This window comes from Montipora foliosa, chromosome 9, assembly GCF_036669935.1.
Source record: "Montipora foliosa isolate CH-2021 chromosome 9, ASM3666993v2, whole genome shotgun sequence".
In the NCBI taxonomy this organism is placed as follows: domain Eukaryota; kingdom Metazoa; phylum Cnidaria; class Anthozoa; order Scleractinia; family Acroporidae; genus Montipora; species Montipora foliosa.
In genome coordinates, this window is record NC_090877.1 from 7,231,691 (window position 1) to 7,246,690 (window position 15,000).

The 15,000-nt window shown below is 40.4% G+C and overlaps 1 protein-coding gene across 2 annotated transcripts in view; it reads left to right on the top strand.

Moving 5' to 3' along the window:
• The window catches only part of LOC137972184 (DNA topoisomerase 3-alpha-like), a 44,129-nt gene that overhangs the window by 7,563 nt on the left and 21,566 nt on the right, over positions 1 to 15,000 (top strand). For both annotated transcript variants that reach the window (XM_068819034.1, XM_068819035.1), the window contains exons 6-16: positions 678 to 729; positions 1,114 to 1,205; positions 1,879 to 1,959; positions 3,169 to 3,209; positions 3,490 to 3,538; positions 5,701 to 5,746; positions 6,130 to 6,184; positions 6,636 to 6,710; positions 7,002 to 7,084; positions 7,227 to 7,324; positions 9,264 to 9,370. In XM_068819034.1, the coding sequence (XP_068675135.1) occupies positions 678 to 729; positions 1,114 to 1,205; positions 1,879 to 1,959; positions 3,169 to 3,209; positions 3,490 to 3,538; positions 5,701 to 5,746; positions 6,130 to 6,184; positions 6,636 to 6,710; positions 7,002 to 7,084; positions 7,227 to 7,324; positions 9,264 to 9,370 (779 nt within the window). The remainder of the gene's footprint in view (positions 1 to 677; positions 730 to 1,113; positions 1,206 to 1,878; positions 1,960 to 3,168; positions 3,210 to 3,489; positions 3,539 to 5,700; positions 5,747 to 6,129; positions 6,185 to 6,635; positions 6,711 to 7,001; positions 7,085 to 7,226; positions 7,325 to 9,263; positions 9,371 to 15,000) is intronic.

Genomic DNA, 15,000 nt, shown 5'->3' on the forward strand with positions numbered 1-15,000 from the left:
AATAAATCAGGCCTCGCAGGCTTTGTGAGTCAACACCCACTTAGTAACGGCACTGTTTGGGGACCCCATCACCATTCATCAAAAACGTTAAAAGAAGATTACAGAAAAGCCTTTAACAACCAAACACAAAAACAAAATCAAGGGAAAAAAAAGAAATCTCGTAGTAGTCTCCCATCCAGGTACCAATCCTATCTGTTAGGGGTTACTTAAAGTGAAAACATCAAACTTTTCGTCATCGGAATGCAAAAACGACAAGAAAATTGAATAACACAATAAGCAGTAAAAGAAAATTAATGTTGTAAAAATAATCACTACACAATACCAGCCTACTGCGCTACCCACATGTACGTAATGCATGCCTATTTTTGGTTGGTTCAACTCACTTTTAGTGGCACTTGGAAACTATGTAAAGCTACCTGTATGTGTTCTCCCAAATGGTACAGTATTGTTTGAAATCAGTATGTGCTAGACTTCATCAGCAGTAAGTTAAACTTGTACAGTGTATTTGTACCATTGCAATAAAGATAGCTGGCTAAAAATGGCCGACTACTCTTCATTTTGCATAGGATACCAGGCCTTGATGATATCCCTATGTCAAATGCATTCTTATGGTTGCTAATAATTTTAGTTTTTCTCCTCACCTGGCTCACCAGTCTTTTCTTTTCCTTGTTTGCTAGTCCGTCCCAACATTCAAATTTACCGTGCAAAGTTCTCAGAGATCACTCCTCAGTAAGTGGATCATTATTAATCAAAATTATATTTTATAATAATGTGGTGAAATGAAACTCAAGACCCTGCTTTGAGCATTGCTGTGGTTGTCGCATTGATGCAGTTCCTATGGCTCACCATAACTTCTGGGATCAAGGAGTGTCCCAGCTGAGTTTGGAACATTTCATTCTGTGTTGCTCCTGTTTATAAACACTTTTGCAAATTTGTCCCCCTCCCCCTTCCCCTCCTCCCTTCTCCCTTCTCCCTGCCTTCTGGCAGCTCTATGTTGAGTATCCTACCTATCCAACGTTTAGCAGTGGAATAGTACCAGGGGGGAAAGCCAAGCACAGGGTTGTCATGTTTACCCACTGTGCATTGCTAGTAAATAAATTCAATTTGTTACAGATCAATCACAAGAGCTGTTCAGAATTTAGTGGAACCTGATTTGCTGCAATCTCAGGCAGTGGATGTTAGGATGGAACTTGATCTTAGAATAGGTAAATGAGACTACAGCTGTATTACATGTACATGTATATAAAAATATATTCATACTTGCATAATACAGGGTCAAATTTGGAACCCCATTACAGCTTATTGAACTGTTTATCGACGTAGAGTCACAAAGGAGGAGCCACTTTTTGAAGTGACACCACTTGGTTGGAAAACACATTGTAAGAAGCTTATTTGACTACAAGGCTTCAGAAGATCTTTCCTTTTTTTTATGACCAAACGTTTCCAGTCAAGAATTCTCGTATTAATTTCAATATGGAGAAAAAGCTTGCAAAGTTAGACTTGAACTTCAGGAAAAGTTTTATTTGCAACTTAAAGCAATTTGCAGAGGATTTTATTACCTTAATCGAAAAAACGTTTATATTCAGGGGGGGGGGGGGGGGGCCAAATCTGCAAAAGGGGGTCCATATCTGCTAGCAGATCTGGACCGAGCGGTCCACATCCGCTGTGACGCCAGTAAGTTCAATTAAGACAAAAGGAGGGATGCAGTTAGATCATTAACGTAGACCTCTACAAAATTTGTAGAGAACATTAATGTTTGTCCTCAAAGGCCCTTTTTGTTTGCAAAGTTATGACAATGACAATAAGGTTTTTACATTATTATGAATGTTAATTAATTAATATTAAAAGTTCATTTGAAATGGCCTTTTTTTTGCACAGGGGCAGCATTTACACGCTTTCAAACCTTAAGACTGCAGAAAGTTTTCCCTGAGGTCTTGAGTGATAACCTCATAAGTTATGGTGAGTTGTTTTTCACAATCAAATTGGCCACTTCTGCATTCATTTATTGCTGTACAAGGCTCAATTGGGTCTACTCTTAGTGCAATTGTCTATAGTATCTTATTTTTATTGTTTACTGCAGTTAACAATTTGAAGGAAAATAACTTTAAACCTAGCTCTTAGTGATTCAATGAAATATTTGCATGCTGGCACAACTCAACACTGGCAGCTCCCCATGAAAAGACAACAGAGCTTTCGATTCACTGGTACATGATCATTAACACCCTGGTTAAAATTGCAGGGTGCGACAAAAATGGTGTCCGCTTGCCCTAGACAAGTGGTTTAGCCGATGGACAAGTGGGTTGTCAATCTTACTTGTCCTTTGGACAAGTGAATCTTCAGAAAATTTTAAAAAACAAGGTTTTTAAATGTTTAAGAGGAGAAATTAGTATACAGTTAAGTTTTTGCAAGTGTCATTTAACAGATCACTTTTCACAAAAGTAACTAATAGAAGTTGGAAATGAAATGATTCATTTGTGCATTTATTAGTAGACCCTCTTCGTCGCTGTCAGCACATGCACAGTGATGGCTGATCAGTGAAGCTTAAAAGGCTATTTTGGTGTACCAGTAAAGCAGCTAAAGAGAAAAGCGAAACCTTCGGTAGAAAACACTAAGGAGAAATTGAGAAGAAAAAGTATTCTAACAGCCCAACAGTTCGAGTTTGAATGTTCCAGGATCTTGGAAGTACACCGACACTAAATAAATGTGTGTACATGTTATCTGAGTTCTAAAAGAGAAAGGGTTATGCTTCGTATTCGTTATCATACATTAGAGCTTGGATTTAACTCTACATCCAAGGACAACTAGACTTGAGCTTTGGACATGCAAAACCAGAACCTCACTTGTCTGGACATTGGACAAGTGGAGTGCTAAATTTTTTTCTTACCTTGAAATTGGCCCTGGAGACATTTAAACCTACTGTGTACAAGTAATTAAAAGGGCAGGCCCCTGTTTCGGCTTCAATGTCTGGATTTGAGATCTGGGCTTTCCAGCCCAACTAACTAAGTGGCCTCTTCATACTGACACTGATTCGGCTACTGACAGTAATTTTTGCTTTTTAATTTTTTTTTTATCAGTGTTCAAGAGTTTTAGTGAGAAGGAGTGTAAATTATAACTTTTAGTCTGGTAAATAATGTTTACAAATGAAGAGTCTTTTGTTCCCTTCTTTAGGTAGCTGTCAATTTCCTACGTTAGGTTTTGTGGTTGAAAGAGTAAGTACAGTACATGTAATAAAGTGCATGTTACTTGTTACATAATATCCCATTTAAGCAATATTGTCAAATTGTGTGACTGGAAACATGATGAAGGCCTATAGTACTAGTAATGTTCACTCTCTTGCATTCTACTTTTTACAAAAGTCTTTTGACATCCCTGTTTGAATCTGAACTTGCTCAATAACTGTTTAAAAGATGATTCATACACACTGTAGAAGGATCATACTTTTGAATTGAGACAAATTAAAATAAATATCTGCTGTCTTTGCAATTTCAGTATAAACAAGTGCAACAGTTTGTGCCTGAACCATTCTACAAGATCAAAGGTGATTAAACATTCCATTTCTAAAAGTTCTGCAGGTGACTTGTTTTTTTTTTTCCTTGATTTGATTCACTATGCTTACTCATGAATTGAGCTAGATGCTCATGAATCGAGCGAGATGGAGAGTGGGAGTTAGAAAGATTGCTGACAAATTGGGGTAAATCCGGCCACCCCCGTTTACAGGGATATTAACCCGGATCAAAATTGGATTGATTGATTTGACGCTTACTCAGGATGACACAGATATATGTCCAGAAATGCCTCGAATTAGATGCACAGGGATTTCAACAAGTGTCATGAAGTGTCACTTTGCTCTTCTCCCCAACTTCAACATCACTCTGTCTCAGAATACAGAAAATTAATGTCACAATGTGTCCCCTTAAATACTGCTCCTCAAGTAAGCATTAAAGCAGCAGCTGCATTTACCCTGAGCTAAAAATATGCTAACCTTATCTTATTGTTGGAAATACAATGTAGGTAGTAAAGGCTTAGACTTAAGCTGCGGCTCCACAAGCGATTTTTGTCTCGCGCCGGTGATGCAATTTTTTTTTCAGATTTTGTCGCATTGCCTGTGCGCCAGGGTGGCTACACTTGTGACAAATTTTGGCAACAAATTGAAGGCCGTGCGAATAGCATACTTCAAGACACCTGGGCACCATAAACAGACATTCATACTTTAATTTCGTTGGCTAAAATAGTCTTTAGTCGCGTCACAAGTGCAGGCAAAAATTTGCAGGGTGGCTACACGGGCAACTATCTCTGCGATTTTGTCGCGAAAGTTCTAACTATGGCGACTTTTTTCTTGCGATTTTTTCACCCGTTGCGTCGCCAGTTCAAGGGTGGCTATACGTGCAATTTTCATCTCGCACTGGTGACGCAACAAAGTTTGAAAAAATCGCATCACCAGCGCAAGCAAAAAATCACTCTAACTTGTAGCCGCGGCTTTAAAGGCCGGGACACTTTGTGTTGGAGGTCAAAATTGGGTGGGCATTTATTTTGGGACATAAGGTAGATGACAGGTTGACATGTCCTTATAGTACTGATAAAATGATTTTGTTAGTCTACAGTGGAAAATGGTATAGCTTAATTCAGTTAACTTAAAATTAAGGAAAAGATATGCACTGATTGTGACTCAAGGATAACCAGTCATACATCATGTTTTGTAATTAAAAGTAGCGGACATATTTCTCAAAGCACTGGACGTGACATTTTTTTGGCGCAGAAGATTCAGAAACACTATACCCAGTGTTTCTGAAACCCAAGGATCAGTTTCCCGGGCAAGGCTGGAGTTCACTCAAATTCTCTTTAAAAAGTATGAAATAAATCAAACCTCTCAAATATTGGCATCAAAGTACCGTACGTGGAATGGGAAACAACCAGACGAAATATCTGGTTTCAAACGAGAACCCTGCTACATAGTGTGACACTGGAATTACTAGCTCGCATGCTCAGGCAATGAGTATAGGAGACTTGTGTGAGTTAGGACGTGAAACTAGATTCAGTTCTCCTGCTTAACTGCAAAGTACTGAAATTCTCGAATGAAGGGGTAGTTTCTAAAGAAACTGTGGTGCTGCGTCGGTGGGGAAGTAGTATACAAAAATTTGGTTTCATCAACGGAGAGCGTTAGCCCTTCGTCAGAGCGAATCCGCTCTGACGAAGCTGCGGCTACTGATTGGATTTGCTCTGACAAAGGGCTAACACTTGAAACGTCAGCTTTTAGAATCTCTGTACGGTGGCCAATTTACATTATCAACTCCGTTGATAAAACCAAATTTTTGTATACTGAAATTCTCGACAGTTTGGAGAGGAAGATGTTGTATGTTAACCGTCAGCTGAACTGGTAAATTATAAATAAAGATACTGTTGACTAGGGAAGAGTCGAGAAATGTTCCAAGTGCCCCAATCACTAGCTTGGGAGATGAATTTGTTTTTCTTGTAAACTATGAAATAACTTAAAGCCATATATATTTGAATGATGATATGAAATGGCCTCCTAAACAAAAGATCATTGTAGATAACTCAGGCAGTTTCAAGAAAACTTGAAAAAAATTCAGGTTTAAAATGTGACATAAATCCATGGCTTAATAATCCAAGTCTAAGTTGTCTCCTTACATTGAAGTGCCATGATCATTAACTAGACCAAAAAGTGATTCATGTTTCCCTTAGTTTCACATGAGATGGAAGACACAAAAGTGGATTTTACATGGAAAAGGTGGATATTAATTCAAAAATATATTTTATAGTAGATGTACATGTACATGTACGTTATGATGATCTTTGTTCTCTTCAGCAAAAATATTATTTTGGTCTGTTGTTTGCCATTGTTCTGTCTATCTGAATGGTAAAACCCCATAGAAGTTTGCATTCTGGTTCTTGAGCACTTTTTCTTGACCCTGTTCTTAGCATTCATCTTCACAGTTGGAGCCATACTGCTTTATACATGGATCTTAGTGGGACACTGTTATGCGTGGGTAACAGTCATCATTTGGTGTCACTTTGACACTATTGACAGATGAACTTTACATACTACTTGAACTGTGGTATTTCAGCCTGGCGTACATACATGTAATTGCCGTTTTTCCTTTCCTTTTGTAGGGGCAGGTTGTTTCACCGCTTGCCCTGCTTGGTCCTCTATCAGATATGTTTAGAGGTACATGATTAATATTATAATTGTGATCACCAATACAATCCAGTATATTCCCTAATGCTTGCAACAAAGAATCATTCAATGAAGGATATTGTTTAGCCTAGCTTTGTGTTTGGAGACCTACTGAAAGTGGTCATGCAGGCTGATGATTCTCAAATCGCAGCTGATAAGATGCTGATACTATTTAACCCTTTCAGGCCCGATAGTGCCAAATGGCACTTATAGATTTTACTCTGTCTAACGCCAGACGATTTTACTCGTCAATGGGGAACCCCTCGGGCCTGAAAGGGTTAAAGCAATGTTGGGAGACTCTGGGAAATTTTTATATAATTTTTATGACATTTTATTGATTCTTAGTCTTTCTTTCTTTCTTTCTCAATTAAGTGTTAGTTTTGCTCCTCCTCACCCATAGCCAGTAGTACTACACTTGCTTGTTGTACTATTGTTTTGTTAGAATCCCAAAGCCAAGGTTCTCAGTACCTCATCTCGCCCCAAAAGCAAGTGGAGACCTTTACCATTGGACACAGTGGTGAGTGCTGGACTCTTCTCTCTGGAATCAGAGTTACAGTTCTGTACCATTTTTTCATTGCCAACAACTAGCTTAGACTCTGGTTAATTCAGACTCTAGTTCAAACTCAATCAAATCTATTCTGAATAGAGACAAGTTCATGTAGCTTTGATTACAATAATTTGTAAATATTTCCCCCAACTGATGCCACCAGAAAAAATCCTGCAGATACTGTACAATGCAACAGTTATTTTGTCCTTTAAACAATCAATCAATCGATCATTCATTATTATTAACTTTTTGTATGTTTAGGAACTTGAAAAGCTGGCATCCAGAAAGCTCAAAATTAACTCAAAAGAAACAATGAAAATTGCAGAAAAACTCTACAATCAAGGGTTGGTTTCTTAAATTCATCTGATGCATAATTTGGTATTTCATTTAAAGAAAGCCCTGGAATACCTTTTCCTTTGTGTATTTCCCTTTTCGTAAAATTAATCTAAGTTTTTGTGTTGTTGTATATTTGTAACCCTTTATCAGATTCATCAGCTACCCACGTACTGAAACTAACATGTTTCCTAAATCCTTGGACCTGAGGCCTCTCGTTGAAAATCAAACAGTTGATCCTAACTGGGGAGGTAAGACCAGTGAATGAATCTTTCAAGTCAATTTTCTGTGGTTTGTACGTGTGGTTGACATTGTTGCTCTGCAGAGCGCAGTACAAATTTGTGCGACTAAAAGAATGAGTTTTCAGTTCTGAGCATGTGCACATTTGAAGAAAACTCAACCTCAAAACAAAATGCACATGCTCAGAACTTTGCACTACATGTACCACTCACCATCATACTCCAATCTTAAGGCATCTTTTACATTAAAGTTGAAGGTTGACTCTACTGGTGCTTTAAAATCATGTGATGTGGTTTTGTTTGTGTCATCTGTTGGAATCAAGTCATTTAAGGAGGCTCGAAAGGGTTTTCAGCTGAGCGCTCGTGCGTAAGCCACACGCGCAATTCGTAAGCTACTTGCGTCAGCTCATGATTCAAATGGGTCATCAGAAATAAACAAATACCGCTAATTTCGCTTACCTTTCTCCAATTCCTATATACATGGAATGTAAATAGACATCTCCTATTCACGAAAACTACGAAAATTCTACTTAAACAGTTTAATAGTCACTTAAATCTGTTTGTGTTGACCTGTAGCTCCACTCGCGCGCGGACTCGAATGAGCAGGTGACGCATGCGTAAATGCTGATCTTGTAACCCCCTTATTTTTCCTGATTTTGCAACTTTACTCGTTTATATCTCTGCTTCCGGACGGTGAATTTTTTTCATTTTTTGCATGTTAGCTTAGATTAATTTAAACCGTTCGTCTTTCAAATTTAAAAAAATTCTGTAGGTGAAAAAAAAAATTAGAGACAATTCAAAAAAACTTATTTTTCTGAAAAACTGACCTACATATTTTGTTGAATTTTAAATATTTTAGAGAGTATTTCTAACATTATCTGGTAACGCTGAATGGGAAAATTTCACTGTCCAGTTTCTTCAAAAAGGACAACATATGTTGATTTTAAGGCACAAAGAAATGCCTAATATCGTTGCCATGGTAACATTATTTTGGAGGAAAACATAATGTGAGAAATCTACGATAGGTACTTAATACCCTGGCCAAATTTCGTCCTGATATGATTGCCCAAACTGTATCTAAGGACAGAATATGTTTATTTGTTTGAAAAAAGGAGAAACTATTTCGAGCCTCCTTAAATGTAAATAAGGCTAAGCTACTGTAAGTCACATGTACCCAGGGGAAGAGCTGAAAAGTGATTTATTCTTCAATGTATTGGTCTTTGAACTTCACAAAAGCTAATGTTTAATTACCTAAGTAACTATCATTTTTGAAACTGTAATTATGATGAAAATAACTTTAACATAATGAAATAATTATTAAAGGATCACAAGAAGTGAGGCAAAGTGCAACCACTAGTAATTATTCTTGACATTGAAAATTAAATTAAATCAAACACCACAGAGCAGTCAGAACCAAGAAAGTCAATGTGCATGTGAATGTGTTGTGGTTCAAATTTCTCTTGGTTCAAAATATTTAAATTAAATTAATTACCGGTAGGTAAATTTTGATTTTCTTTGTTTTTTATTATGATAATGTACAGTATGTAAAATCAAAATTGAACTGGTTTGAAAATTTTTAAGTTACAAAGACAAAACCTGTACCACAACAAATCCTCTCACTGCTCTGCTAACTCTTCCCCTCATACCATCACATTAACAACTGCATCACTAGCGTTATTTCCCGACAAAGTTTATGAACTTTGAATCGTTGTGAAATGAAAAAGTAGAATTTGTTGGCCTTGGCATAACCATTATTCGTGGTGCAGCCAGTATTTCAACTCATGACTTCCCACTTGCAGACCGGTGCCTTGCTTGTGACTAAATGGGTGACTGTTGATGAAGTAAACTGCTCTGAATTTCACTTAAAAGAAAAAGATCACACTTGATAACAGTCACTTATAAATTAGTGTTAACAAGATTAGTTTAACCTCTGAAACATTGCCTTCTGTAGCATTTGCTGCCAATGTGTTGGAACAAGGTCCAAATCCACGCCGTGGAAACAAGACAGATAATGCCCATCCACCAATTCATCCTACAAAATACACAGATAACTTACAGGTACTGTACATGTAGGTAATGTGGGTATTGTTTCCTTAGCTCTTATTAACCGAGCAGGAGGTCTGTATGGGAGAATCTTGACCGAGGTCGTGAGTACAGACCGAACGCAGTGAGGTCTGTACACACGACCGCGGTCAAGATTCTCCCATACAGACTGACTAAGCTCGGTTAATAAGATGTTTATTATATGGCAAACAAGAACAATTTAATTCGTTTAATGTAATTGGTTTGTACTAACTGACATTTTGCTTGCGAACGGCGATGAGTGGCGATGAGCTGAACTTAATTCTGTCAAAGTTTGCTCGTCATCCTCTCTTTTGTCATCATGCTGTTTGGCACTTCCATAAATAAATATTGGTAGAAGAAAATACTCAATATTTTTGCATTTCAGTTTGCATCTTTTCACCGCAAAACATTACCGGTCTAGATGCCGGTCTAGATGGGAAAATCTAGACCGCGGTCAATATCGGTTTTAGCCAATCAAATTCATGAATTTTGTAGTTCCCAGTCCTCGTGAGACGGAGCCATATAATAAAGTCGCTTATTACATGGAACTTCTCTTAAATCTTGTATTCAATATACTTTCTTTATTTTCTCCTTTTACTAAAAAATCATCTTCACATCCGAGTAGAGTCTCCTTAAAGTCATCTCAGTTCCCTAGTGTCACTACTCAGTCCACACACAAAAGTTGGCACCCCGTACACGCACCCCGCAACTTTACAGATTAAAACTTGAGGAGCTCCCCAAAGGACATTTCCTCAAAACAGGATGTGTCTGCAAAGAACTCAGCAGCCACACAAGGTCCAACACGGTCTTCATGTTCAAATTGCGTGGCTGCGTGAGCCAGATCCAAATCCGGACCTGGATGAACCACCACCTCCCGAATAGCGTTTTGGATACGCTGGTCATGCTTCCAGGCCGCTTGACGCTGTTCATGGTCTGCATCCACTGGCGCCTGAGAATGAGCATGATTCCCCCGCAATACAATACTATTTGTGCAGCATCAATAACGGGTTCCTCATCCTCCTCTGGCGCCGCTGGTGGTGGTCGCAGCCATTGTGCGAGACGCGTGGATCGTTTTGAAGGTTCGGGGCAGGGTGGTACCTGGTCGTTTAGTTCTCCTACCACGTCGGAAGCGATGAACGATGACCCTGTGAGAGAGGCACGAAGCAATAACTCGTCTAGCTGGTCGATGGCATTGGATAGATTGGGCGACAAACATGGGGATGCTGGAGGAACCAGGCGGTCCAGATGCGCCAAGCTTCACTCAGGTAGGGAGGTGTTGGGGGTCAGAGCCCGTACTTACGTAGGTGCCAGCCCCCACTGGTCGTATCAATGATATGGGATGGACGGGCATCAGTCGCCAAGCCTTCAAGCAAACATAAACCCAGCTCACGTCTCCGACGTTTATAGTAATATCGTCGGCTGTATTCACGAATTCGTTCGCAGTAGGTTTGGCGATGGTGTCGTCTACGCTCACGAATTTGTTTGCGGTGACTCGCCTGGTACCGTCTTTGCCTTTCGAGGATCTTGCTTTGTTCGTCTGTTAATAGGCTCTGTGTCGCTCCCGAATTCAGTCCCGGTTTGCCTCCCGATCCTTGGGTTTCCGTTGTTGTTGTTGTTCTTGAACAGTACATGTAAGTTTTGGTGCACGAAGCACAAGCACACACCCGGTTCCCGCTGTAAATAAAGAGATAACAATGACAACGTGAATGAAAAAAAAAAAGATAAAAGCATTTAATGAGAGAAAAAGAAAAAAAATAACGAGCTATGAACAGTGTTCGACACTAAGGCTTGCCCGATTGCCCGGGGCAAGCGAAATATGTCCGTGGGCAAGTAAAACAACTGTAAGACTTGCTCCATCGGGCAATCAGAATTTTTGTTCAACTTATATTTTGCGGAACGATTTGATTTCCAACGAAGAAAGTGACTAGTAATATGACGTAGTGACGGTAAACACGATAAAGAAATAAAGAACGTTATATCCCTTTGCTGTTATTTGTCTGTTAAAAACCTCAAAACCAATACGATGTTCGTAGCCGCCATCTTTCTCCGCGCGAAAGGAATGCTAGTCACAATGGAACCCAGTTTTCGCACGGCCAAATGCATACGATACTTCAGTATCAAACAAGCCTGTAAGTGCACTGCGGAGATGAGTCTTTTCCAGTTCGGTTTTTCGAAAAAAAAGCGACATGGTGGTGAAAGCGATGAAGGAAATTCATCCGAAGAAGGTAGGAGAGCACAGGAGAAAAAAGTAGAACAAGATGTCCCCGCAGAGATTCCGAAACCTGAGGGTAATTATGAAAGGAGACGTGTGAGGAAGTCCACGTGGTGTAAGGACTGTCCGTGGTTGGTCTACAATTCGGAAAAAAATCAAACGCACTGTAAATTCTGCGTTGACTTTCCTGCCCTTGCAGATAAAAGTAGCTCACTCTACACTGCCACAAGTAGTTTTCGAAGAACAACGTTACAAGCCCACACCCGGAGCAAGGCGCACCACAAGTGCTCAGAAGCATATCATGCCAGAAATATGAATTCTCAGACCCAAGAAAAACTGATAAAACTTTTCAACACTGCCTATTTTGTAAGTAAAGAGAATTTGTCATTTGCAAAGTTCCCAGAGTTATGTAAGCTTCAAATGAAGAATGGTCTCGACCTACGTAGGAGAGACTTACCTGAACGACCACCGCTGCATAGAATTTATCCAGGCTATTTCGTCCGTTATGAGAAATGACCTGAACAACATGATTACTGCCAGACGACCTTTTCTCTTCTCTTGCATGATGCAGGATCAGGCAGTTGACCGCGCACCAGTGGCTCAGATGGTTGAGCACCGGGCTATCACGCGGGAGGTCGTGAGTTCGACTCCGGCCCGGATCAACAGTCAGGATCTTAAAATAACCACGCCACATGGGTTTGAGAACCCCTATCTACCCTAGTTTCAGAGAACTTTGAGGGCCCATGTTTTCAACAAGACGGAAAAAAATTGAGTCCTATCTTTTTTTTTTTTTAAAAAAGACAAATATAGGTCAGTAATAAAGAAATCACACATGAATGTCAAATAAAACAGTTTGATCAGAAAAACGAGTGTTTTACATGCATTTGGGAAAAAATCAAAAGGGTCTATAGTGTGGCTTGATACTGGGAAGTGCTGAGAGTAGAGAGGTCCTGGACGTCTGAGCTGCTAGAAATTGTTGGGTCTGTTTGTGATTTACATGGCGGGTATTGTGATCCAATCCCCTTTGACCACCATCCACTGAACACAGTGATAACATTCCACTTGGGGACAATGATGCTGTAATGGGTCTTGATGATGACCGCAGGAACCCATGGAACTGGGACATGGTAGATGGCCGAATTTCGGGCAACCCAAAGGTTCCAAATCAATGTAAGGAATCCCCCATGTGGTGAGGTGTCGCCGTTCGATCAAACCCCCTTTGTAAGCAACTAGATGCCCCTCTGGGGTCTTGTGTTGTTTGTAGAGGTGTTGGGCATCCATTTTTAACTCACAGGCCAGATGATACGAACTATGTGGGTAGTACAGGAGTACGTGGATGTGACTACTTACTTCTTACTTACTGCCCATCATGCCTATATGGCACATAGGGCAGCAACGAAATCTTTCCAACACTGCCTATCCTTAGCCAGTTTTTCAATGGTGCTCCAGCTGTATTTGAGCTCCCTTAGTCCCTTTTCTACAGTTCTGCACCAGGTTGTTTTTGGAGCCCTCTGCTCCATTTGCCTTGAGGTGTCCAGCGCATTGCAACTCTGGCTATGTTGCTACTGCCCGCCCGATCCATCTCCATCTTCTCCTGGTGACAAGGGTACGAATATCCTCCTATTTGGTTTGCTCCAATAGCTCATCATTGGATATTTTCCGGGGCCAGAAGATTCTCAGAATCTTCCTGAGGCTAGCTGTGTGAAAAGACGCTAGTCTTGAAAGGTTGTGCTCCATCATTCGCCAGCACTCCGAGCCGTAAAGAAGAGTTGACATCACACAGCTCTGATAGATTCTAAGCTTCGTCTTTGTGCTATAGCTTGCTGACCTCCACACTGATCTTAAACTCATTAAGGCATTTCTCGCTTTATTCAGCCTTTTTTCTATGTCCACACCAGTGCCACCATCCTGGCAAAGCACACTTCCAAGGTATGTGAACTTGTCGCTGTATGGAATGGCCTGTCCTCTTGTCCTGATCTCTGTTGGGAAAGGGACATAAACACACGTGGCTTCCATCTTCTTCAAGCTAATTGTCAAACTGACCTGATTGCTGAATATGCTGAGCCGGTCTGTCTTCTCCTGGATGTGCTGCCAAGTGTGGGACAAGAGGACTAGATCGTCTGCAAAGTTGAGGTCCTCGAGTGTAGAAAAAGGTGTCCGTCTTATGCCTCTTCCCTGATCTTCTACTGTGCGACGAAGAACCCAATCGCAGTTTCCCAGGGATCTTGGTCATCCATTTCCCTGTCCTAGTGAAGTGCATGCCATCTACCAAATAGTGTATCAACAAGACATGGAGGCCACACTCCCAGCACTGATTCAACAGATCAAATGGTTGAAGCGACAAATGAAAATCCAGAAAGGGAACAAGCGCAAGCAACTCAAACGATGGCGAGCCAAACCTTCAGGAACCAAACGGTAAATACTCTGCTTTGTTCACTCAAGGGAGACCAAACAAGTGCTCCAGGAAACTTGTGTTACTCAAATTGAGTGAGTAACTCCGAGGAAGTCATGAACAAATGAGCAACCCATAAGTAAACGAGCAATCCTGAGTAACTCAAATTGAGGGAGTAACTCCAAGCAACTCATGAGCAACTCATGAGCAAGTAAACACACAACTCATGAGCAAATGAGCAACCCATGAGTAACTCCGAGCAATCCTCAGTAACTCAAATTGAGGGAGTAACTCAGAGCAACTCATTTTCAGACACTTCCAACAGATGAGGCGGTCGCTGATACAGCAGCGATCGTGTTAAATCACATGACAAGACCGAATGCAAAGTCAAAGGACATTCACTCAATGTCGAGGGTAAAGCCCAACTCAATTACCAAGTGTTGCGACAAAACAAACTTGACAAACTTTGTCGTCCCTTGAACACACCTCGAAAAACTGTCATCCATCAAGCATCCACTCAACCTGCAAAAAATGACTATCAGTTGGTCTACAAATGCGTCCTTCGACCTGGTACCGCCATCACGTACCCTTACGGATACATACTCACCGAGGAGGATTCGTTCACAGATGATCTTCGAACTGGCTCAACTTTTACTGGATCTTGATGAGGAGGATTGAGACTTTGGCTTCATCCAGAAGATAAAGTACGGGGCACCAACTTTTGTGTGTGGACTGAGTAGGGACACTATGGAACTGAGATGAGTTTAAGGAGACTCCACTCAGAGGTGACCAGTGGGATGATTGTCTTCTGGATCCTCTTATTGGCCGGCCACATCCAAAGAAGCCTTTATCATAATAAACTAGGGTGCGTGTGTGGGGCACTGTCTTCTTCTTCTACATAGTGTGACATTTTTTTCCTTTTTTCTTCTTCTTGTACAAATAGTACCGTTGTTGTTTTTTCTTGTACATTAAAACCTGTTGGATTTCATTTTTTTTTCCTCTGACTGGTGTTTTTTCTGG